The sequence below is a fragment of the Delphinapterus leucas genome, chromosome 1, assembly GCF_059928025.1.
Source record: "Delphinapterus leucas isolate spDelLeu-1000000601 "Yukka" chromosome 1, BTC_Dleu_Yukka2, whole genome shotgun sequence".
Taxonomy (NCBI): domain Eukaryota; kingdom Metazoa; phylum Chordata; class Mammalia; order Artiodactyla; family Monodontidae; genus Delphinapterus; species Delphinapterus leucas.
The window spans coordinates 62,428,725-62,455,860 of NC_143129.1; the positions used below are offsets into that span (position 1 = coordinate 62,428,725).

Sequence of the window (27,136 nt, forward strand, 5' to 3'; positions counted from 1 at the left end):
TAGATCTGGACCTTATTATTGCTCACTTAAATAATTACAAGATTGAGGACAACCCAGCTCATACAGCTGTCTTTGTGTGAATTAGAACAAGGACCCCTCTCTGAGTTTATGAATTAGAAAAATGTACATTAATATGGGTGGTTGCAGCCCTTTGTTCAGGACTTGGGAAGCAGAGCACACCTTTGTAAGAAGATAATAGCTCCCCTTCTCGTAGAATGAAACCTCCTGCTCTAGGATGGGGGGCTTGGAGAGCTGAGTGCAGAGGTGGGGTTTTAGACTTACTCATCTCCTCAACTGGCACAGAGCACCCTGGAAAATCTCCCAGCTGATCTCCTTGATCCCGCCCTGCCATTTATATTTCACTCTGATTTTTTTCTAAAATGTAATAGTATCACACTCTGCTTTCCATATTTCCCCAATGCCTTCAGGATATAGTTCAAAGTCCTTAACCCACTCCTGTGCACCCTCTCCTCCTGCCTAGCCACCTCAGACCCAATACTTCCCTGGCCGCGATTGTCCTCCCTACCTGTCTGTGACCTCCTTTTTAGTTCATTTCTTTTCCCCCAGCACCAGCATGTAGGCACCTGGCTCATGCTTATTGAATGGACTAATGACTTAGAAACAAATGAAAAGTGCAGATTTTACCACCCAAACCCTCCAAATCAAAACAACCTCCCCAAAAACAAAAGAACAAAAAAAGCAAATACCAACCCCCCAACCAAAGAAAAGTTTTGCTGCTTCCTGAACATGAGGTATTCTGTCAGTTGTCAAAGTTTTTTTTGTTTGTTTGTTTTTAAACCTCCCCTCCCCCCATACTTTTCTGTAGACTTGAAGTGGCTATTTATTTGGAGATTAAAGATCTGTGGGAAGATAATTGCTTGGAATGAAGTCTGAGGCTTCCATTCCAAGGCTGATTTGCTCTGGTGTATCTGTGTATTTAATCTTTGTGAGATAATTTTTTTAAAATTGCACATAGATTCAGGTGACATACTTGACCTCTTTAAAAACATGTCAACTTTGGAGATGGAGGACTCTGTCCATCTGCCCAAGATTGAAATGCCAACACTGATATCTCTGATGTTGGTTACATTTGTTCCAAATGCTAGACCAGCCCAATGATGAACCTTGAAATGCTTTCATAGTCTTATCAAAAGGTCTTGCCCAGAACTTCCAGCCCAATTAATATTTATTTTTCCATGTGTATTCCCCTTCTTCCCACAAAGAATGGGAAGAAGCTGTGAGAATATATTCAATTTAAAAAGAAACAAATGTAAAACATCATTTAAATGTCAGTAAAAAACTACAAGTAGGCAAAATACGGCAGTAGGAGATGGAGGCCGGGGAGATGACAGGCGTGCCTCAGATGTGCAGGACCAAGTGTTGGTATAGCTAGTATAACTTTCCTGGGGCATCATCAAAATGGGAATTCATTCTGTTGCATAGTTCTCATTGTCTATAAAGACAGTAATTTATATCAGTAATTGTCAGTTTTTCTTTATAGAAGCCAGGCTGTTAACAGTGAGAAAACATGGTGCTCAGGGCACAAGGATGCACTCTATAAATGTTTTTATTTTTCATTTAAAAACATTTTCTTTGATTTTCAGCACTAATAGGTTTTACTCTTTCTTTTTCTTCTGGTCTCTACTGTTTCCAATAGTATTTTAGGCTTTTTCCTTTTTTTTTTTTTGCTGTGGCTCTTTTAGTCAGTGTTTGGAAACAAATGAGTAAATAGTTAGCGATTTTAATGTTTATTTATAACTATTAACTATTACTCAAGAATTAAGTTCTACACACTTGATTTTTCTTTCAATTTTTTTAATAGATCTTTATTGGAGTATAATTGCTTCACAATACTGTATTAGTTTCTGTTCCACAACAAAGTGAATCGGCTATATGCATACATCTATTCCCATATCCCTCTTGTGTCTCCCTCCCACCCTCCCTATCCCACCCCTCTAGGTGGTCACAAAGCACCTAGCAGATCTCCCTGTGCTATGCTGCTGCTTCCCACCAGCCAACTATTTTACATTCGGTAGTGCGTGTATGTCGATGCTACTCTCACTTTGCCCCAGCTTCCCCCTCCCACCCCAAGTCCTCAAGTCCATTCTCTATGTCTACCTCTTTATTCCTGCCCTGAAATTATGTTCATCACTACCTTTTTTTTTTTTTTTTTTAGATTCCATATATATGCGTTAGCATCTGGTATTTGTTTTTCTCTTTCTGACTTACTTCATTCTGTATGACAGACAGACTCTAGGTCCATCCACCTCACTACAAATAACTCAATTTCATTTCTTTTTATGGCTGAATAATATTCCATTGTATATATGTGCCACATCTTCTTTATCCATTCACATGTTGATGGACACTTAGGTTCCTTCCATGTCCTGGCTGTTGTAAATAGAGCTGCAGTGAACATTGTGGTACATGACTCTTTTTGAATTATGTTTTTTTTCAGGGTATATGCCCAGTAGTGGGATTGCTGGGTCATATGGTAGTTCTATTTATAGTATTTAAAGGAACCTCCATACTGTTCTCCATAGTGGCTGTAACAACTTACATTCCCACCCACAGTGAAAGAGGGTTTCCTTTTCACCACGTCCTTTCCAGCATTTATTGTTTCTAGATTTTTTGATAATGGCCATTCTGACTGGTGTGAGGTGATACCTCATTGTAGTTTTGATTTGCGTTTCTCTAATAATTAGTGACGTTGAGCATCTTTTCATGTGTCTCTTGGCCATCTATATGTCTTCCTTAGAGAAATGTTTATTTAGGTCTTCTGCCCATTTTTCAACTGGATTGTTTGTTTTTTTGATATTGAGCTCCATGACCTGTTTGTATATTTTGGAGATTAATCCTTTGTTGTTTCATTTGCAGATATTTTCTCCCATTCTGAGGGTTGTCTTTTCATCTTGTTTATGGTTTCCTTTGCTGTGCAAGAGCTTTTAAGTTTAATTAGGTTCCATTTGTTTATTTTTGTTTTTATTTCCGTTACTCTAGGAGGTGGGTCAAAAAAGATCTTGCTGTGGTTTATGTCAGAGAGTGTTTTTCCTATGTTTTCCTCTAAGAGTTTTATAGTGTCTGGTCTTACATTTAAGACTTTAATCCATTTGGAGTTTATTTTTTTGTATGGTGTTAGGTAGTGTTCTAATTTCATTCTCTTACATGTAGCTGTCTAGTTTTCCCAGCACCACTTATTGAAGAAGCTGGCTTTTCTCCATTGTATGTTCTTGCCTCCTTTGTCATAAATTAGGTGCCCATATGTGCGTGGGTTTATCTCTGGACTTTCTATCCTGTACCATTGATCTATATTTCTGTTTTTGTGCCAGTACCATACTGTCTTGATTACTGTAGCTTTGTGGTGTAGTTTGAAGCCGGGGAGGCAGATTCTTCCAGTTCTGTTTTTCTTTCTCAAGATTGCTTTGGCTATTTGGGATCTTTTGTGTTTCCATACGAATGGTAAAATTTTTTGTTCTAATTCTGTGAAGCATGCCGTTGGTAGTTTGATAGGGATTGCATTGAATCTGTAGATTGATTTGGGTAGTATAGTCATTTTCACAATATTGATTTTTCCAATCCAAGAACATGGTATATTTCTCCATCTGTTTATGTCATCTTTGATTTCTTTCATCAGTAGTTTATAGTTTTCTGAGTACAAGTCTTTTGCCTCCTTGGGCAGGCTTATTCCTAGGTATTTTATTCTTTTTGTTACAGTGGTAACTGGGATTGTTTCCTTAATTTCTCTTCCTGATTTTTCATTGTTGGTGTATAGGAATGCCAGAGATTTCTGTGCATTAATTTTGTAAACTGCAACCTTACCAAACTCATTGATTAGTTCTAGTAGTTTTCTGGTGGCATCTTTAGGATTTTCAATGTATAGAATCATGTCATCAGCAAACAGTGACAGTTTTACTTCTTCTTTTCCAATTTGTATTCCTTTTATTTCTTTTTCTTCTCTGATTGCCATGGCTAGGACTTCCAAAAGTATGTTGAATAATAGTGGTGAGAGTGGACATCCTTGTCTTGTTCCTGATCTTAGAGGAAATGCTTTCAGTTTTTCACCATTGAGAATGATGTTTGCTGTGGGTTGGTCATATATGGCCTTTGTTATGCTGAGGTAGTTTCCCACTATGCCCACTTTCTGGAGAGCTTTTATCATAAATGGGTGTTGAATTTTGTCAAAAGCTTTTTCTGCATCTATTGAGGTGATCATATGGTTTTTATTCCTTAATTTGTTTATATGGTGTATCACATTGATTGATTTGTGTATATTGAAGAACCCTTGCATCCCTGGGATAAATCCCACTTGGTCATGGTGTATGATCCTTTTAATGTGCTGTTGGATTCTGTTTGCTTGTATTTTGTTGAGGATTTTTGCATCTATGTTCATCAGTGATATTGGTCTATAATTTTCTTTTTTTGTGATGTCTTTTTCTGGTTTTGGTATCAGGGTGATGAGGGTGACTTCATAGAATGAATTTGGGAGTGTTTCTCCCTCTGCAATTTTTTGGAAGAGTTTGAGAAGGATAGGTGTTTGCTCTTCTCTAAATGTTTGATAGAATTTGCCTGTGAAGCCGTCTGGTCCTGAACTTTTGTTTGTTGGAAGATTTTTAATTATGGTTTCAATTTCATTACTTGTGATAGGTCTCATTGTATTATCTAAATCTTCCTTGTTCAGTCTTGAAAAATTGTACCTTTCCAGGAATTTGTCCATTTCTTCATGGTTGTCCATTTTATTGGCATATAGTTGTTTGTAGTAGTCTCTTATAATCCTTTGTATTTCTGCAGTGTTAGTTGTGATATCACCTTTTTCATTTCTAATTTTATTGATTTGTGTCCTCTCCCTTTTTTTTCTTGATTCTGGCTAAGAGTTTACCAATTTTGTTTATCTTCTCAAAGAACCAGCTTTTAGTTTTATTGATCTTTGCTATTGTTTTCTTCATTTCTATTTCATTTATTTCTGCTCTCATCTTTATGATTTCTTTCCTTCTACTGACTTTGGGTTTTCTTTGTTCTTCTTTCTCTAGTTGTTTTAAGTATAGGGTTAGATTTCTTTTTGAGATTTTTCTTGTTTCTTGAGCTGAGATTGAATTGCTACAAATTTCTCTCTTAAAACTGTTTTTGCTGCACCCCATAGGTTTGGGTCGTCGTGTTTTCATTGTAAGTTGTTTCTATGTATTTTTAAATTTCTTCTTTGATTTCTTTTTTCATCTCTTGGTTATTTAGTAGTGCACTGTTTAGCCTCCATGTATTTGTGTTTTTACAGTTTTTTTTTTTTCCTGTAATTGATTTCTAATCTCATAGCGTTGTGGTCAGAAAAGATGCTTGATAAGATTTCAATTTTTTAAAATTTTCTGAGGCTTGATTTGTGATCCAAGATGTGATCTATCCTAGAGAATGTTCCATGTACACTTGAGAAGAAAGTGTATTCTGCCACTTTTGGGTGGAATGTTCTACAAATATCAATTAAATCCATCTGGTCTATTGTGTCATTTAAAGCTTGTGTTTCCTTATTTATTTTCTGTTTGGATGATCTGTCCATTGGTGTAAGTGGGGTGTTGAAGTCCCCTACTATTACTGTGTAACTCAATTTCTCCCTTCATGGTTGTTAGCAGTTGCCTTATGTATTGAGGTGCTCCTATGTTGGGTGCATAAACATTTATAATTGTTATATCTTCTTCTTGGATTGATCCTTTGATCATTATGTAGTGTCCCTCCTTATCTCTTGTAACAGTCTTTATTTTAAAGTCTATTTTACCTGATATGAATATTGCTACTCCAGCTTTCTTTCGATTTCCATTTGCCTGGAATACCTTTTTCCATCCCTTCACTTTCAGTCTGTATATGTCCCTAGGTCTGAAGTGGGTCTCTTGTAGACAGCATATATATGGGTCTTGTTTTTGTATCCATTCAGCCAGTCTGTGTCTTTTGGTTGGGGCATTTAATCCATTTTACATTCAAGGTGATTATCAATATGTATGTTCCTATTACCTTTTTCTTAATTGTTTTGGGTTTGTTTTTGTGGGTCTTTTTCTTCTCATGTGTTTCCCACCTAGACAAGTTTCTTTAGCATTTGTTGTAAAGCTGGTTTGGTGGTGCTGAATTCTCTTAGCTTTTGCTTGTCTGAAAAGCTTTTGACTTCTCCAATGAATCTGAATGAGATCCTTGCTGGGTAGAGTAATCTTGGTTGTAGGTTCTTCCATTTCATCACTTTAAGTATATCATGCCACTTCCTTCTGGCCTGTAGAGTTTCTGCTGAAAAATCAGTTGATAATGTTATGGGGATTCCTTTGTATGTTATTTTTTGTTTTTCCCTTGCTGCTTTTAATATCTTTTCTTTGAATTTAATTTTTGTTAGTTTGATTAATATGTGTCTTGGTGTGTTTTTCCTAGGGTTTATCCTGTATGGGACTCTCTGTGCTTCCTGGACTTGGGTGACTATTTCCTTTCCCATGTTAGGGAAGTTTTCACCTATAATCTCTTCAAATATTTTCTCAGACCCTTTCTTTTTCTCTTCTTCCTCTGGGACCCCTATAATTCAAATGTTGGTGCGTTTAGTGTTGTCCTGGAGGTCTCTGAGATTGTCTTCAATTCTTTTCATTCTTTTTTCTTTATTCTGCTCCTCAGCAGTTATTTCCACCATTTCATCTTCCAGCTCACTTATTTGTTCTTCTGCCTCAGTTATTCTGTTATTGATTCCTTCTGATGTATTTCTCACTTCACTTATTGTGTTGTTCATCTCTGTTTGTTCATTCTTTACTTCTTCTAGATCTTTGTTAAACGTTTCTTGTATTCTCTCAATCTGGGCCTCCATTCTATTTCCGAGATTCTGGATCATCTTTACTATCATTACTCTGAATTCTTTTTCAGGTAGATTGCCTATTTCCTCTTCATTTATTTGGTCTTGTAGGTTTTGACCTTGCTCCTTTATCTGTGACTAGTTTTTTGCAGCCTCTTTTTTTTTTTTTTAATGAGTGGGATTGTGTTCCTGTCTTACTGGTTGTTTGGCCTGAGGCTTCCACCACTGGAGTTTGTAGGCTATTGGGTAAAGCTGTGTCTTGATGCTGATATGAGGAACTCTGTGAGACCTCACTCCAATGAATACTCCCTGGGGTCTGAGGTTCTCTGTTTGTCTGGTGCTTCTGACTCAGAGCTCGCACCACAGGAGTTTTGACCTGACCCCCAATTTGTGAACCAAGATCCTGCAAGCCGCGTAGGGTGGCACAAAAAAAAATAAATAAAGAGAACATTAACAAAGTAAAAAATAAAATTAGACTAGGAAACAGATATGTTAGAAAGAATATAAAAATAAAAATATAGATAAAACAGCAACCAGAAGGTACAGCAGTACCACAATAGTAAAAAAGGGGAGGAGGGAAAAGAAAAAAAGGTGGGGGGCGGGCGAGGCCTTGGCTGTAGGGGGTGGGGCCTAAGCAAGGGCGAGGTTTGCATTGTGGGCGGGGCCAATGCTCAGGACCCACAGGGCTGGAAAAGTCCCTGGGGGCTGTGGGGCCTAGGCTCAAGGGACCGAAAGGGCTCAGGCGTGCCCCCCACCCCTGGTCTCAGAGGGCATGGGACCTCCCCTGGGAGCCCAGCAGTCTTCCGGGGCTCCAGTGGGTGGGGAAAATGCCCTTCTCTCCTCTCTTGCTCCTCCAGTCTGGGAGAGTCCCTCCTGCCTGCCTCTCCTAATCTCCCTGGCCTCCCTACTGTGCCCACAAGGACCCATGCAGCCTGGAGGGGGCTTTGGAGGGCAGGGGACAGGCCTGGGAGCTCAGAAGGCTCCCTGGCCTGAGTGGGCGGGGCAATCGCCCTCTGCCCTTCTTCCTCTCCTCCTGGTGGAGGGCCCCTCCCGCCTGTGTGTCCTGATCTCCCTGACCTCAGGGGCATAGATCCTGTCTGGCCTCCACTTCTCCCCACCTCAGTCCCTTTGCATCCTACCAGTTCACTTTAGGGTTCCTTCCGTCTCCTTGGGCATCAGAGTTCCCCACCAGCGGCCAGCAGGTGCCCTAGTTGGGGAGAGACGCTAACTCCCCATCTTCCCACACTGCCATCTTGACTCTGCCTTTCAATTTTTTTTAATCCATACCCTGTATGTTACACATACTTTTCTCATAGGAATACCTATTTAGAGTTAACCTTAGATGGAACTTGATTTCTAGTTTTGGCTTGGCATGTATGGTGTAGTGTCTCAGTCACCTTATATTTCAGACAAAAACTTGAACTTCTGAAGACCAATATGTTCTGCAAATGCAAAGTATAATGATTATAATGAGGGTATCAATTCATATATTAATTGATTTAAACTGTATTACTGTATTAATAAATGTATTTCCCACAAGCTGTTTCCCTCTTGAATATGCCTCATATCAATTTTCTATAAAATTAAGTTGCATACAACAGCTCATTTATTTTGTTGATGTTATTTCTCTCTCCTTTCCTTCTTTAAATATCCATTGAGTGGCTGATAGGGAGCTCAGAGAGACATACTTGCCCACAGAAGAGTTGTTCTGTCTTAAACAGCCCCTACCAGTGTACCTATACCGTCCAATATAGTACTGGGCTCACTATGTATTCAGTAAATATTTATTAATATGAACTTGACATTATCAATAATTTTATCATTTATTTCATCTGATCATTTATTTCAGTGGTGAAGGGTAAGTAGTGTCTATTGGTAGAATACTCTTACTTTCCAAGTTCTGTGTCTATGCTGACCTCAAAGAAAGGAACAACCTTCAAAGCTTATTTGAAGCTATTCATTTGTTCATTCATGCAAACTTATGTATGGAGAAAATGTATAGTGGAGGGAAGGGAAAAAGTCAGGATACTCTTCTGCTTCTTTCCTGCTTTGCTTAAAATTAATCATGTAAGTTTTTACTAAATTTGCCTCAAAGATTAAATGAGAAAAAGATTTTAGGGCTGTCTAGCACAGTGCCTGACACACAGTAGATGCTCAGTATATGCTAGTTTATTATAATGCAATGGACTAAAACTAGAGGATCTTACTCCTTTATTCTACATGATTCACCATCCTATTTTAAACTTTTCTCTTTTTTTTTTCACTTGAAGAATGGTCTTCATGTGCTTTTTTTCCCTGAATCTGTTGAATGGGTTCAGTGCTTAGTTACCCAATAAAGTGCAGGCAAGAACTTAAGGCTAGTATTTTCCTTAAATCTCTTCTATGATTTAAGACACCTCGGAGAAGGGATCGATGAGCTCCTACATCAACGGATGATGATTTTTATCTTTATCAAGTGACCCACAATTTGGTTACTGGTGCAATGAGAAATTAAGAAAATAGCACACTTTTATGAGTGTCATTTCACAGTCACTCAAATCAGAACTGGAATGCCACAAAAACAACTCCCTGTTAGCCCAGAGAAAAAAAAAAGAAAGAAAGTAAAGGGGAAATTCAGATTAGTCACAAAGAAGTTCCCCCGCCTGCCTGCAAAAGCTGCAGCATTAAAACTGAGAGTCCGCTCTGCTCTTTCAATCGCCTCTTGTCTCTGGTCCTGGGACCTTTGTGTGTTTTCTGATTGATACACCTTGTTTTGGCTTCATCTCCTTCTTTGCGGGGAAGAGGTCAGTCCTCCCTCAGGTTCCCTTCTGTCACAGTTTTCATCTTCCCTGCATCCAGATTGTGAAGATGGAAGGGGTCCAACCCCTGGATGAGCATGTTGGAAACGCACCAGGACGGAGATTCTTGAGGAACAAGCTATTGCTGGTGTCCTCCGTAATTCAGGGGCTGGGGCTGCTCCTGTGTCTCACCTACATCTGTCTGCACTTCTCTGCTCAGGTAAGATGCACCACTGGCATGTCCTTTCCTCCAGCTCAGGCTGATGGCAGCTCCAACAGCTGCAAATGGTCACTTGGAAATAATCTGACACCAAAATTTTTTTTTTCCCTTTTCTGCTCAGCAATCGTAAAAGTGTGGTCAAACACCCTTTTGTCTCTGTTTTCCTTCCTTTTTTTCAGCAGTGGCAGTGGTGGGGCACAGTGGAGATAGGGCAGGGGCACTGCTTCTGGATTATTCTTTTTCTTTGCAATGCAAGAATCCTGGTATTCCTTTATGAGCTGTCACTTAGAAGCTTTGAGTCACTGATATACCTACTTGGTTTACCTGTTTTGCTAGTAAGCATCTGATCAGGGAATTAATGTAAAAAGGTTATAAGAAAATCTCTTTACATTATTATACTTTCCTATCGTATCCATAAGCCTCATAGACTCTCAAGGAAATATGTTTTTTGAAGAATGCTAAATGTATCAGTATTAAGTTCTTTTAAATAGCTAGCCTATGTATTTTAAGGGCAGAGATGTATGTGTTCACGCCTGTATGTATGCATGGCCAAACGTTTACCCCAGTAACTTGATCAGATATTGTTTCTCACAGCCTTTCTCTACCAATCACAACTTATAGACAGCACTTTGTCCAATACATTATGTAGTGGAAGATCATCATTTTAGTATTTCCCCCACTTAATGAAGATATTCTTTCCATTTTTCCTTCTCCTTATTATGGTCCCTTTTACATTATTTTTTCTTATTTACTTATTCATATCTACAAACATTATTAGCTCTTTAAGGATGTTCTTGACTGCAGGAGATTCCACTGAGAAGAAAAGAAATGAGTAGTGTCCCCATGTTCCCTTGTTGGGGCTAGTCTGAGAGTTCTTGTTTCCCTGGTGGATGCTCTGTGTTAGAAAAGTCTCTCCCTGGTAAAGGTCAGACAATAGGAACTTTTATTTCTGATGGCCAGGTCAGAGACTGGGTACCTCAAATTAGATCAGGATAAGATGAGCAGAGTCCTAGACGATGCCTGGGCTTGTCTTCGCCTACAGGAAATAGGGGTTTTCAGTGCCTACAGGCTAGTTGTGATCACTGTACTATAGAGTGCTCGTGTCCCCAAATTCCCGAAGTATAGCTGATGTCATAACTCAAGCCTGCAGACCAGTGAGCACCACAGCACACCCATCCTGTCCTCATCATGCCAGACGTTTCCTTCTCGTCACAGAAGCCTTTGGGTGAAATTAGAGTAGGCGATCTGGGGGGGGGGGGAGGAGCAAAGTGTCCATGGCAGGATGCCCAAGACAGAGACCGGAATTAGGCCCTTCCGAGAAGAAAACAAAGAGTAACCCAAAATAGAACAGCTGAGTTTATTCACCAGGTCTGGGAGTCCTGAGAGTGCTTTTTCAAACAACCACAGTGTTACATATTTCCTTACACTGTGGGATGATAAAAAGACAGAACATATGGCCCCAGTCAAGGCTCAGCAATTAATTGCACTAGGGCTCTGAGCAGGAGAGAGCAAAAGGTGAAACAGATACAGATGTGTAGCCAGCTGGTGGCGGGGGCCGCCCCAAACTATCAGTACCCAAGGGATGCAGAGGAGAGGGGTCCTTTCTAGCAAGTCGCCCAGCAGTTCTGTGCTAGAGCCTGGAAGGGAAGCTGAGTGCTGGCTTCCAGGATACTAGAATTCATGGAGCTGATCTTTGTGAGAGAATTAGCTTTCTCTGGTCCTGGCCCAGAAATGGAAGCAAAGATAGAGGAGGTATATTAGAGCTGTTTGCTCAACAAACGTGTTCTTGTATACTCTGGATACAGAACTTTTTGGGGCACAGATATTTGAAATGCTTAACTTGACATTAACTTTTTTTTTCTTACTTCTAGCTAGACTGTTTCAGCTAACATAATTTCTTATACTGTTAATAAGACCCAGGGCAGCATGTTGTGTCCTTAAATTTAATCTCATAAGCTTTGTTAAGGGGAAGGACAGTCGTGTGTGTTCTCCCCAGAACTTGATCAGTCATGGTGGCAGCAGGTGTGTGTGTGTGTGTGTGTGTGTGTGTGTGTGAGAGAGAGAGAGAGAGAGAGAGAGAGACATTGATTGAGAGAGAAGGGTGTAAAGTAACTGCTGAAGAAGGGACATAGACTGATAGCTTTTCTAAATTCATAGATAAGATTGTTGGGAATTTTGGTTGACGGATGGGGTAGGTGGTGATACCAATCAAATCTCTACTTTTATAAGACATAATATTAGAGTGATATGTATAGGGGGTGAAATAAAGCTGAAATGCTCATCATTTGCCTAGTTAAATTGGATCTCTTTCATTGTAGGAGAAAGATATTTGGAGAATAATCATGATTTCTTATTTCTTAGATTTAATTTTAAACTTCATAAAAAATTTTCCTATATGGATGACTCTGTAAAAAAAATACATATGAAACTGTTAAACTCCATTTGGCAGTCAACCTTCCCTTCAGTCAAGTTTATTTAGTAACCTTTGTTTTCTCACCACTTGGTTAAGTTTTATTATGTGAAAAGCAGAAGTTTTTGTTTTTGAATGTCAGAAAAAAAGATGGACCTTACTCACTCCTTATATAATACACATCCCTCTTTGGGTCCCAATTTTCTCATCTGAAACATGAGGCAGTTGGATCAAATGATCAAGAAATATCTCTTCCAGGTCAATATCCTGTGGGTATGTAGTTTATATATATATAGTCATAAAATGGGTATGAGGATCTGAGAAATACTAATTTAAGTAAACAGATTTTTGTGTCTAAGCTTCTGGATACCCTGGTTCTTAAGAAGGGACTGAGGGAAATCAAATTTGCATATATGTTTGTAATCTGTATTTATTTATATACCATGTACCTATCTAAGTAACTTATTCTAGATTAGCAAAATACCTTATTTAGAAAAGGGAAAGAAGTGGATGCTGTAGAAGAATATCCATGATACAAGTTATAAAATTGAGTCACAAAAATCAATACATGCTGTTTGGATGTTTATTGGGACTGCCATTTAAAGTATCACGCTCCAGGCTTCCCCATAACTTCACCTGGGAACAGTGGCAGAAAAAAGCTGATCTATAAGGTGAGAAGCTTTTGCAAATTATACCCATGTGTCTCAGAGCTATTGAAGCTGGGCTCTTCCAAGATTTGTATCATCTTTATCAGAGTACTTTAAAGATGTGCTTTTAGTGATAATTCTTCAGCACATCCCACCCACAGTTAAAGGTTTACATTCTTATCACTTTTACTCCTGAGAAAGACAGAAGTGAAGGCATTTGGAAAGTGAGCTGACCAATTCTGTATCAGTGATGGCCAGAATTAGAATTCAGTTTCTTGATGGAGTTTCGGACTATAACTTGAACTTTGTATCCTTTAGGAAGAAAAAGAGGCATTTTTGATTAAAAAATCTTGTCTCAGATTAGCTCAAATTAAATGTGTCCCCATGTAATTTAACAAGTTTTTAAAGAATTTTTTTATGATAGACATGGAAATAATTTTCAGTGTAATTGGATTTGCATTTTATAAGAAATTTTATGGGAGCTAAAAAGAAACATCTGAAGTATTGAACTGATCTGTCACTAAGTATTTTGAGGCTCTTAAAGGAGGTAGTGAAAATGTATAGAATTGTTGGATTTTTGAGCAGACATTAGACATAGTCCACTTATGGGCAGGAAAACAGAAACTCAGGGAGGGTAAAAGCCGGAGGAGGAGGTAATGCTTCACTGATATTAGAAGAAAGGTGGAAATTCTTTAAATAGATAAGAGGGATGATGGTGGGTGAGTAGGGGCAGAAGGCTTTCTAGGTAAAAGAGCAAGTTGTTCAGAATGGTTGGAGTTGAGAGTTCATTGGGGAAAGTGGAGGAAGAGGAAGCTGAAAATCTAGGTGAGGGCAGGACACAAAGGGTCTTGTGACTCATGCTAAGGGAACACACTTCATTCCATTCTATGCAAAAGAAAATACTGGAAAAATTACCCAATTTGTCGCTTCTCCAAATTTCGCTTCTCTTATGTGGTCTACATATTGACAAATACAGAAAGTGAGTCTAATCTCACATAGCACTAGGGGGCACCACAGTAAAACTAACAGTTCTTGGATATCTTTTAAAGAGAACCCACTCTTATTTCCTGAGGAGTTAAGAACACTTTTCTCAGGAAGCCAAGCGCTCATCCATGTGTAAGAGGATGAACAATATCAAGAGGGCCTAATATTGTTCACTATTTACACAGTGATGATATTTTCTACAAGAAAAATTTAGATATGGGTTCTGACCCAAGTACTCAAAATAGGACAGAATAGCTTGGACAGGAATCATGCTGGAAAATGTCACATATGTACACATGAATAGAAACAAATATACACACTCAGAGGAGAGATGGGAAGCAAGCAGAAGGGCTCTTGGTATAGACCTTGGAGTATAATCGGCCCTATTCCTTTTCTCTGACCTCAACTCCTAGCTACTAGCCCTGAGTAGACCTAGCCTTGCCTAGGGGCTGACCACCCTGCCCTTCCAATCCTGTTTCTTTTAATGGAAATTACTTCTGTGCCCTTCACTTTCAGAGAACCCACAGCTTCCCACCCACTTCAGGGATTCTCCATTCATGGCTCATGAACATTAATCTCCTGGAATCACTTAGGTTGGAGGAGCCATGTACAATGTTGTTATTCCTATTTAGGGAGTGAAAAGATACAACTGAATAACAAAGTAGAAGGGTTATTTCTCACAGTCACAGATAAAATATATGGCATATGTGGTAGTGTTAGGATGAAATTGGATTCCCCAGCATCCTATGGCTTGTGCATTTTGTTTGTAGCCAAATGAAGGCATTAAAACACTTCCTCATACAAAAATACAACATATCTTCTCAAAATTTTAGGGGAGTCATTGAGGTGTAGGAGAGAGAACACTGGATTAGGAACTAGAATATTCTGGTTCAGTCCAGTCTTTTAGCTTTGTGACTCTGGGTAAAGTCCCCCAAATCCCGACTGTCAATTTAATCATTTTCAAAAATTGGAATTTAGTTATTGTGAGGAACAAATGTGTTACAGAGCTTTGTAAATGTTGAGATTATTATTATTTTTCATGAACACGCTTCCATAAGCATACCACCACTAAAATGTTTGCCTTATAGTGCGCACATGCGTGCACACACACACACACACGAACCCTCCATAACTCAAATCTCAGAAAGCATATTATAGGTAAAGTTAACCTTAACTTCATGGACTTTGACTTTCCTACTGTAATTTTTAAGGCTAAAAACAACCCTCTTGGTATAATTCTAGCATTTTTGAATATAGATGTCTAATTAAGACCTCATGGCTGTATTAGTGAACAAAGGAAAAATGAAGGGGAGAATTTATGAGGGTATAAAATGTTATCAAGTTAGTGTCTGAAAGTGGTTCAGAGATCTAAAATGGCACACTTAGAACACATGGCCCAGGCTCATTCCATCTCCCTTTACGTTGATGTAGTTCATCCAATTCTCCAATGACTTGGTTGCCAAATAGGGCAGAAAATTATATTTAGAAGAGTGGTCTGGTTCAAAATATTAGAAACGTTGGAGCTAAGATGGGCATAATTATGCATTACTTTCTTTTCAGCAAACCTTTCATTCTGAAATGCAAGTTTGATGTGTTATTAATTTGTATAAATTTGTCTAGCTTTGATAACATTGAAAATGCTATTTAAGAACATACTTGGACAGAAAGATGGGCAAATAGACCCAAACTTTAATTCTTCCAATACTAATTGAAGAAGGGCTTATGGATAGAAAGCGACACTCCCAAAATGTTATATAGGTGGGGAGCTGTGGGGGTGTCCAGTGAGTGTAAATGATGTACCCTCAGGCTGGGCTGCCCTGTAGGTCGCCACAGCACAACCCTAGAGAACCAGTGAAACTGTCAAGCAAAGATCAGGATGAAAATGACAATTAACATTACAAAAATGTATAAACAAGCATCAAAATAGTCATCAAGGGAAATTATAAAAACTTTGCTGGGTTATAAAAGAAGTTGTAAAACACATGTTTTACTGCTCAGCAATGTAAAATATATTTTGAGTTACCTGTGTGTTGGGTGCTTAACGTTTTTAACTTCCAAGGCCCATAAAGATCTTAATCTGGCCCTGTATGTGGTTTGATGAAGACTGGGAACTCAAAGCTCTTTTTTTGCGGGAGGTTGAGGGGCATCACTCCTAGTGCTACTTGCAATAACCATCTCTGGTTTTGTGATCTTTTCCCTACTTTCGTCCTCACTTCTTCACTGTGACCTCGGAGGAAGATAGACAGATATTTGTGTGCACTTTTACAATGAGGAAGTTTGAGGCATAGAGACTTGTCTAGGTCAATATAGGAAGGTCTGGTTATAAATTAGGACCAGATTTAAATTCTAGTCCTGTTTCTTTCCGTTACACTTGGCCAAGACGCCATGGCTCTAAGCCGTAAGAATTTTGGCTGGCTGTTTTAAAATCTGTTTCCTTTTCTGACATTAATTGCTTTTGAAGAAAAATTGGGGGAAAGATTTATAACCTGGCATAAAGGGAAGCAAGATTCTTTTAAAATAGGGATCTAAATCTACTTCCACAAATAGAGATAACACAACAAATGAAGCTTTAACAAGTGCATAATACAGCATAGGTTATTTTGATGAAGCAAATCATTGCATGTGTGATATAGTCATAGAAGAGCAAGGGAACTTGGATTTGGGCACTAGCTCAGTTCTTTATTCACTCCGAGCTGTACTTTTTTTAAAAAACAATAAGGAGATTAGACTATATAATCTCCCTGGGCCTTTCTAGTTCTATCAGACTGATTCAAAGAATTATTTTAATGTTGTAAGTGTGATTTCACACTATATGCAAATATCTTTTCAACGATTTATTAGTTTCCTAGGGCTGCCTTTTAAGGTACCACAAATTGGGTACCTTAAAAGAAATTTAATCTTTCACAGTTTTGGAGGATAGACATTCAAAATCAAAGTGTCAGCAGGGCCATGCTCCCTCTGAAGGCTGTAGGGAAGGATCCTTCAGGATCCTTCTTTGCCTCTTTCTAGCTTCTGGTGACTCCCAGCAATCCTTAGTGTTCCTTGGCTTGTAGTTGCAGCACCCCAAGCTGTGCCTCCAAGTTCACATGACCATCTTCCCTGTGCGAATCTGTGTGTCCTCTCCTCTTCTTTTAAGGACACACATGTTAGACTTAGGACCCACCCTAATCTAGTTAACCTCATGTTAACTAATTACATCTGCAAAGACCCTATTTCCTAATCAAGTCACATACTGAGATTCTAGGTGGACATAAATTTGGAGGGACACTATTCAACTCACTACCAACCATTTATTAATTTACTTATTTATTTACTTATCTATGGAAAATAAGTTACCTGTCAGACATTGAGGAAGCAATGGTAAGCAAGACTTGGTCTTCCTTGCACTCTCAGAGTTTGCAATCTAGTGGAGAAAGAAGATGGTCAAGCAATAACATAGTGCGTGATAAGCATTGGATAACCAAGTAGGGTACAGCTCTTCAGTAAGAAGTTTCACAGAGGGCTATCTACGTAGCTTCAATATCTAGTTACTCAGTTGGGATTATAAAGTGAGCATACTTTAATTTTTGCATTAGGTGCTTTGTTTCTCTTCCGTTATTTAACAGGAAGGCTTTAGTTTAAAATGTCATTGTCATTATCGTTACCGCCACCATCATCATTCCACTGCTGTTCAGTTATGATTTTTTTTTTTTTTTTTTTGCGATACACGGGCCTCTCACTGTTGTGGCCTTTCCCGTTGCAGAGCACAGGCTCCAGACACGCAGGCTCAACGGCCACGGCTCACGGGCCTAGCCGCTCCGCAGCATGTGGGATCTTCCCGGACCAGGGCACGAACCCGTGTCCCCTGCATTGGCAGGCAGACGGACTCTCAACCACTGAGCCAGCAGGGAAGCCCCGGTTATGATTTTTACCAGTCACCAATCTTAGTTCACACCAGAATATAGGTTGAGGATTATTTAGCCTCATGCAAATGAGGCTAAGAACTTCATTGCATAAACAACACAAAAGATATTCTTGATTGTTCATTAACCGTCATAGGGAGCCACTTGGGGGAAAAAATTGTTGCTTTTGTTACAGCTAAGGGGTTTATTGTGTTGAAAAGGTCTTCTATTCAAAAGGTCTTCTTATCTACCAATAATTTGGGATTTCTCTTTTGAATGTTGTGATTTGCCTAATCTCTGGTATGGAAAAGTCCTTAGACAGGCCTCATTCCACAGTGCTTATTCCACCATCTTAACTGAGGATGGACATAAAAATAAGGATATTAGAAACTGAGAAAGTGAAAGGACTTGTTCTGGCCTAAGACCATACCTCAGTGTTCCTTTTCCCAGCCCAATGCCTTGTCCATTCTACTAGGTTGCCTTTCCAAGGCAATAGTGCCTCCTTTTTTATATAGCAAATGAGATGGGGAATGAGTGACTTCAAGTAGAAAGATATTGATTGTAATAATTCTGCTACCCCCTTTGTACTTAAGGAAGAATGGGGCAATGTAAAAAACCTTGAGCAATCACGTGGTGTTGGCTCAAGCCAGTGTCAGATATTATGTGATTATGCAGCCACTAGCCAAGGTCAGGGCATAGTCTAAAGGGCTAAGTTCCACCTTAGCTGAGCAAAGGTTTATTTATAAATGCCATTATTTTTAAGGCATTGTAAGATTTACGATAATGCAGTGGGTACCTTGTAAACCAACCCTTCCATTTGCTTAGAGACTAGGGTGTTTTGCTGGAGATCACCAAGGTGGGGAAAGGAGTTATTTCTTTTTTCAATTTAATTTTTTAAAATTTATTACAAGATTATACAAGTAATGTACAAGATTATATAAGTTTCAGGTGTACAACATAGTGATTCACAATTTTTAAAGATTATATTCCATTTATAGTTATTATATAATGTTGGCTATATTCCCTGTATTGTACAATATATCCTTATTTTATACATAGTAGTTTGTACCTTTCAAACCCCCCTTCCCTCTCCCCCACTGGTAACCAGTAGATTGTTCTCTGAATCTGTGAGTCTGTTTCTTTTTTGTCATAGTCACTAGTTTGTTGTATTTTTTAGATTCCACATATAACTGGTATCATACAGTATTTGTCTTTCTCTGTCTGACAGGAAAGGAGTTCTTAGAAATGTTTTGGCAGACCCCTTTGTCAGTGTACTTTAAGGATTTCCCCAGTAAATGTGGAAAGGGAAACCCAGATATAAGAAAATCTTCCCCCTGAGGATATAAAGAATTGGTTGCAAAATTTTGCAAATCACAAAATTTTGAAGGTATGTTCATGCCACATGGATGCTTTTGGTTCATTTGGTTGTTTATCTGAATACCTGATATTCCTCTTAGGAATCTGCTAATTTGCTAAGCATTTGAGACAGTGAAACCACAGTTCCTGTTCTCTGAGATAGAGGGGAGAGGGTCGGTTAGTAGAGACTTGCCATTACTAAGTAAATTTGACAAGAAAAGTGGAAGTGGTTAGAGAAAGGAGGCTATATTAGGATATCACAGGGCCTGTGTAGTAACGAGGAGAGTAAAAGTTAAGAGAGATTACAGCAAAAAGGTGCTGGCAGCCATGGTGAAGGGTGGGGATAGAGAAAGAGAGAGTCTTGAATGACAGTTAAAATGGCTTTTCTTTGTATTCATTAAATCTCAGTAGACTCTTTATTCAGCAAGATTTTCAAAGTCACACATCTTCATCTCTTAAGAAATGTAACTTTGGGGATAAAGTTTTCTGATCATGGAAGACTCTTTGGCCAAAGAATCAGTTTTTGCCCATTCTTCCTATTCCTTTCTCTGAGTGGGGTTCTGAACCTCGCTGATCCGAAGTGTGGGCCCTTGCCTTTGTAAGGGAGTTTCCGCTGAGTACACAATAAGTCCACCAGGGTGAGAGTCTACCTTCCCAGACCACTGTAATGGGTAAATGTAGAAAATTCCATCTTCCTCTTCAGAGGCTTGTTGAGACACACCCTGAGAGCTTGTGAGGCTGTGCTTTCATGATCTCTCAGGTCTCCTCTGATTGACATGAAGCCCAATGTTGGGGGAGGAGACATTCACATCCCAGTGGAGGTTGCAGGGTGAACCACAGAGTTCCCATCACAGATCTGTTTCCCCGCCATCCTCCACTGATTCACATCCCATCCCACTCCCACCTAGGATCTTGACTGATATCAAGTGAGGAAGGGCAAGGCCCACATAGTGAATACAGAGCCCACTTCCTGGTTTCATATTTGATGAGTATCATTCCCTCCTGCCACAGATACATCCCCCTCCAGGACAAATGCCATATGAGTATAAGGTTGGCAGCCTCATGCCACATCCCAGTGAGTCAGAATTAGAAACTCACACGTTCCAAAGATGAGCCCATGAAGCAAGCATCACCTTTTTGGGAACATGGTACAGACTGCTGGGTAAATGCTAGATATCAGACATTTTCCACCTGTGTTCTCAGACAGTTCAGTGCTCCAGGTGCTGAGAGAGGCCAGGAAAGGACATAATTCTGACTCTTTTTTGCATCACCTGCTTGCTGCCTACTTTGTACTTGTCCTGCTGCCCCTTATCAGGACAATTGCATCTAATCAGAGCCCAGCTAATGGCTTTGCCAACCTATACTACACAACCTTGTAGGATTGACTGAGGAGCTCTTTCCTGGAGAATGTCTAGATATTTTGAGATATATCTGAATATTTTGACAACTATCTAAAACCTAATGTTTTAATCTTTTTCAGTATTGACAATTAAAATAATTCAAATTAATTTTGAACCCTCAGATGCTTTCATAGGGGTTTTTTACTCTAAAATAGAGTAGGATAAAGAGAAAGGATGTTACCATGAACTTGGGGTTCAATCAAACTCAAGTTAATACCTGTTTCTTCCTGAGCAAGTTCTTAACAGCACTGATTCTCATTTTTCTATCTGTAAAACATGGGTAATTACTATTTCTACTTAACAGTATTATTTTGGATAGCAAAAAAGGTAATGAAATTGAGAAAGAGTAATGCAGTGCATGGCATGTTATAAGTTCTCAGTAAGTTTTTATTGTTTTTCTTGACTATACCAAGAATGGTCTCATTGCTAGACCTTTCTTCCATATAATGCCTTTGGATTATGTGGGTCATCTTTCGCTTTCACGGCCTAAGACCATGTCTTTCCTTCTTGAGTGGCCAAAATCATTGAGTGCAATGATTTTTCTGTTCTCTGGAACCTTGTGGCATACATTGCCTGTTGATGCTTACCAAAGGTTTTCTTGTAGAGGAGCTGTTTCTCCAGTTGACATACAAGTTTGTCAAAAATAAGGATTGTGTCTTCTTTCCCTTTGTGTTCTTAGAGTTGAATGTAATGCCTGCCATATAACAGATACTCAATAATTGTTGATGCTATTTCAAGTCAGCAATAGCATGGCAATCATATAACTATTCAACCAACTATTGAATAGTGCTTACAGTAGAGCAAACATCCTTTGAGCACCAGCTTTGGGACAGGCATGCTTTTTGCCACGGGCATGGTTGAAGATACATTTTCTGGATTTGGGCCTTCAGGAGTTCACAGTTGAGTGTGGTAATTCTCAAATCCTGAACCTTGGGTGCTTGTAAAAATGCAGATTACTGAGTCCACCTACACCTTTTGAATCAGAATCTTTATGAATAGACTGGCCATCTACACGTTTTTACAAATTTCCCAGGTGAATCAAGTGTACATTAGAGTTGGAGAGCAGTGGGACAGCTGACCTTCTTTCATATCATCAGCTGTGCCTAGACAGGACATGTGCATTATTCAGTCGATTGGTCAGATAGTCCATATATCAGCTGCCTACTGAGTACTCTGTTTTCTTGGCTCTGCTTATGACAGCCCTCAAACCCAGGAGGGAAGCCTGAACTTTTGGCTCTCCCTATGCACTTTCATGATGAGGTCATCGTGAGACCACCACCCTGCCAATCTGCTGTGTGTGGCAACTTCTTCTTTCCTCCACCTTGGCACCGAAGTGGACACAAGGAATGGAATATTAATAAAGTCTTCAAAGAAATTTCTCCACACTTGAAATTTGCATGGGGAGAAAGAAAACTGTGTTTTGGTATAATGAAAGTTGTACTTTCATTGGAGGACAGGAGTTGAATCCCTTTACTTCTGTAGGCCTCAGTTTCTTTATCTGTAAAGTACAATGTTCAGTTAGAAGATGACTTCTTTTATACTCATGCTTCTGAAACCATCTCATTCAAACTTCAGGACTGTGCTTTGATTCTGATGTGTAGACTTATAGGAGTTTCCGTTCCCCTTTGAGGATGGTACTGGCTCTTCAGACTTTGCATATTGAAGAAGCCTTATTGTATAGCTTGTCCTTACATGAAAGCCCTCTGGGACCTTTGATATATTCCATTTTCTTTTAGTATCTGGAGAAGGTATGAGGGTTTTGATTTTCTTGATATGAAAAAGACCATGTTTGTGCATGTGGGTAAAATTAATATTTTCTGATTGTTTTCTGGTAACCTTTCTTATGAAGCCAGGATTCTTTTGTATTTCTTTTGTATTTCTCTGGGCTACAGAGAGCCAGAGGGATATTTTAGGACTTTTGTTGGACTTCATTTTTCATTTTATTAATTCCTTCATTCTGTAGTCATATATAAAGCTAAAATAGTGTTATATAGACTAAATTAAGAACATGACATGGATCTTATCTCTCATGGGCATCCAAGAATAATAGCTGACATTTATCAACTCCTTACAGTGTTCCGGGTCAGGTACTGAAAATTTAGATACCTTATCTCATTCAATCTTCACAACAGCACTCTGGGATATAGATTTTACTATTTCCATTTTACAGATGAAGAAACTAAAAATCAGCAAGGTAATGCCATTTTCCCAAGAGCACACAGCTAAGTAGTCTTGTAGAGGAGATGAGACATGTATCCAGTGGTGGTAGAATGAAAGTCAATAGAGTGATTTAAAAAAATTTTTTACATCAGGGTTCACTCTTGGTATTGTACATTTTATGGATTTTTAACAAATGAACAATAACATGTACCCACCATTAGAGTATCATGCAGAATAGTGTCAGTACTCAAAATCTTCTGCACTTCACCTGTTCATCTCTCCCTCCTCCCTCACCCCTGCCAATTGCTGATCTTTAACTGTGTCTATAGTTTGCCTTTTTCAGAATGTCACATAATTGGAATCATACAGTATATAGTCTTTTCAGATTGTCTTCTTTCATTTGGTAATATGCATTTAAGGTGCCACCGTGTCTTTCCATGGCTTGAAAAGCTCATTTCCTTTTAGCACTGAACAATATTCCATTGTCTGGATGTATCACAGTTTATTTATCCATTCAGCCTACTGAAGGATATCTTGATTGCTTTTGCTTGGCAAGTTTTAGCAATAATAAACTAAGCTATTATAAACATCCGTGTGAATAGAGTGGTTTTTAAGTACTTGCTATGGGAGACCAAAAATCAGGGATTTGATTTAGGCCTTGAAGGTGGTGATATTTTCATGGGTCGACATAGATGGAGGGCCATTCTTGTTGGAGAGAAAAAAGGAAGCAAGTATTTTTCAAATGCTTACCATGTGCCAGGCAAACTCCTCGGTACTTTCACATATGTTAACTTATTTAAGCTTTACAGTCATCTCCTGGAACATTCCAATAATAATATTATGCCTTATTTTCACAGACAGGAAAGCTAAAGCTCAGCAATGGTATACAACATTTCCAAATTCACAAAACTAGAGAAGTCACAATTTGAACTGAATCTGACTCCCAAGCCTGTGCCCTCTGTTTTGTCCTACCAGGCTCTATTCAAGGGCAAAGAGCTTAGAGGAAATGGTTGGCTCCAGCATAAGACACAGAAAGGATATGTGTAGCGGTGATGCTTGACAAGGAGGTTGGCGCCAGGTGATGGAAGGCCTTGAATTGGGCACTGTGAGGGTATTTCTGGGCAGTGGGGTAGTCAGCATGAGGCGATCAGGTATGGAGGATGAAGGGAAGAGTCGTAGAAGGGCATGGAGCAAGTGGAAACACCGTCTTATTTCACAACATTGCCTAGGCTTGGTGGTGTTGATGCTAGGAAGAAACTTGTGAGAATATACAAATTTCTAATACTGGGTGACCTTCAGGAGAAGGAAAGGAAGCCCGAATCTGGAGTTGCATTTGCATCTACCTGAAAGAGGAAGTCACGTGTGCTTTCCTTGCTGCCTCTCAGCATCTTGGTCTCAGAATGTCCTCTTGGTCATTACTGCCCCTACTTAGTCATCACAGTATTTTAGAACACTAGGAAATTTCTTTTATTTGCAGGAACCTTTTGGAGATTTTGCAAAGTCAGTCAAATGATCAAACCACAAGAACTTTTAAGTCAGAGAGCTTTATGCAAATTTGGAGTGAGGAAGCTTCCTATTTTTCTCTTTTATTAAAATTGACTTAGAGTTGCAACTTTTAAAATTTAAATCATGAACAGTTAGTGCTGAAAGGGATGTCTGTGATCTTGGAGGAATTTTTAAAGATGAGAAAACTGATGTCTAGAGAAATTATAAAACTTTCCTAAGATGACACCATACTTGCCTGGCTGGCGTTAGGACCAGGTTGCTGCATGCTGAGCCCTGGGCTCTTTGTGCAACTGCGCAGGCTGCTTCTGACTTTAACAAGGTGGCCATTCAGGCTGGGACCAACCTGCCCAGAGAGCAGTGGAGGTATTCATTTACCCAGGGGATTATGGTGATCGTGACTGGGTAATATGCCTTTTGAGAGGCCTTCTTCCAGAACATTGCTTTAAGCATGAAGGATAGCAATTCAGCCTCACAAACAGTCCGCAGAGGGGAGAGAGCTGAAGACTGTCAAGTCTTCCCAGGTCAACACCTCTCCACCTGCTCACTGCTGACTAATATCGCTCCAGGGGCCCAGGCACTGGCAGGGCTCAGAAAGGCTCTCCTTCTTCCTACACTGCCTGTTGGTTTAAGCTTGGTGAGGCTTTTGATTTTATGTACAAGGGAAGTAGGGGATTCTTCATCTGCATGGGCAGGCCCCAGTGGAATCTGTTTGACTGCTGCTATGAGTGTGCCAGGAAAGTGGGAAGCAGGGATTCCACACCCCAGAGTATGAAAACAAATTCCTCCCCACACCTTCGATCAGGACATCTTGCCAAAAATAGCCTGGTGGGAGGAGCTCTTGTCCTTGGCAGGTGCAGTAGGTGGTGGGTTTTTGTAGTTGTTTTCGTATTCTATTTCCTTTTTTAGTAGGTAATACAAAATTTATAAAATATAAAAAAGTAAACCATGGAAAGTAAGGGTCCCCCCCACTCCTGTCCTCAGGCTTCCAGTTCCTTTCCCCAGAGGCAACGTTATATTCTGTCAGATAAATTCAGTGCCCACACAAACATTATCATTATTTTTTGACACAAATGGTAATGTACTTTATACATGATTCTGCCCTTTGCTTTTGCTTTTTTCACTTAATATATTAATATTTTGGAGTTTGCTCCATATTGAACTTCTTCGTTCTTTTAACCACCAAATTTCCACAGACGTTTTATTTATTAGCTTTCCTTTCTTCATTGTTTTACTTCTTTCTTGCTTTTGAGTACTCACTTGGTTCAGGTTAGATTTTTCACATGGTAAAAGAGTAGGGAAAGACCCAACATTAAAAAATGCTACACGCAGATCTACTCATCTCTGAAGGTTTAGAACAGTTTTTATTGCCTTTATGCCCTGAAAATAGGACACTTACTCCTGTTTTCCAGTGAAAAAGCGAGCAGTCAGGAAGCTTTCAGAATTCACTCCCAGTGCATTCTGGGAGTCTGTGGCCATGAAGGATTGATTGGTCACAGCCTTGTCCATGAAGTATCTCTATGACTGAATGGGTTTCTTAAGAAGGTGACTGTTAAGTGCTCTGTCATCCAGAATGGGAAATTGGGGATTAGTGAGCCAAAACAATATACCAAGGAAGAGTTTGGCAAATGAGGACAGATCTTACTTAGATGCTTGCACGAAAGAGAAGAAGACTCCTAACTTACCTTAAGAGATGTTATAGAAAGGCAAGGGGGGCAGGCAGGAAGGCTGGGTCTAATCTACATAGAAAAAAACAAATCTCTTATCAAGTCATTCCCTTTACAGGCTACTGCATTTCTGCTTCACAGGATATGAATTCCATTTGTTCATTTTTTTCTTAAAAATATATACTTTTTCCTCCTTTAGGTGCCATCTCAATACCCTCCAATCCAAAGTATCAGAGTACAGTTTACCAGTAAGTATTGTCAAAAGTTTAATTGATTCATATTTTTAAAAGAATCTTCTCTCCAGCCTCTTAATTTCTCCCAGAACGCAAGATCTCTCTCTTTTCTTAGGGAAACATTAAATCCTGAAATTGTTGGAGGCTGCATATTGTTTTCATTAGGGACAAAGAAGGTGTATAAAGAAGAAAAGGGGAGTAATTAGTTACCAAATATGTGCTTGTCACTGTATTACTTCATATTCCTCACTTAATCTTCCCAGGAACCCTTTGAGTAGGAATTATTCTCATTTTTTAGGTAAGAAAACTAAGGCTTTACTTCTTACAAGTTTGTCTGACTGTAAGACTTGTCATTCCCCAGTAATTCTATTATAGGACGGGATTTTACCTTAATGAGAGTTGGGGGACTTGAAGTCAAGGTGATACTTTACCTGGACAGCAGTATTTGGATCCATGATTAATACTTGAACAACCACCAGTAGTTTCTGTATGGATATTCATTTGTTAAGTCCTCCTGAGCTAAAGGAAAGTATATCTTGCCTTCTAATAAGTAATCCTTACTTTCAATTCAAAGTATTTCCCATGGACTTGATACAAAGCAAGAATTACTGAAATGTGCCCAGCAGTGCACATTTCAGTAAAGTACCTATTCTTTCCTATCTCTGAGGGACATGGGGCAGAGTGGGGAGTTTGAGATGTGGTTGCTTGACCATCCAGGATGATATTGAGGCTACCGTAGAAATAAAAGAAATTTGGTTTTTTGATTTGCACTTGAAATGGCCCCACAGAAAGCTACGAAATCCATCATTCTGTGTCCTCCTACTCTTCCTTTTCTTTCTCCTGTGGCAACCACTATTCCCAAGGCAGCTTCCAGGAAATACTAGCAATAAAAAGGTAGAAGGGAGAAGTAGGTCTATATTCTTGAGCTCTTCTACCTGCATCTTAATGAGCGGAATCTGAGCCCACGGACATTACTAAGCTTTACTTAGTATCACAGCATAACTAAGCTTAAATGACTGTTGGCAAAGGCCAGTAACACATGCTGTTGGTAGGTCTAGTGCCCAGGGCATGTGAAAAATTTTCATTTCATGATCAAGTG

General features: G+C 39.3%; 1 protein-coding gene across 1 annotated transcript in view; it reads left to right on the forward strand.

Annotated features, from left to right (window-relative positions):
* Positions 1-768: 768 nt before the first annotated feature.
* TNFSF4 (TNF superfamily member 4) overlaps positions 769-27,136 on the forward strand; it is a 48,668-nt gene continuing 22,300 nt past the window's right edge. The window contains exons 1-2 of the mRNA XM_022565234.2: positions 769-9,796; positions 26,004-26,052. Of these exons, the coding sequence (XP_022420942.1) occupies positions 9,647-9,796; positions 26,004-26,052 (199 nt within the window). The 5' untranslated portion in view covers positions 769-9,646. The remainder of the gene's footprint in view (positions 9,797-26,003; positions 26,053-27,136) is intronic.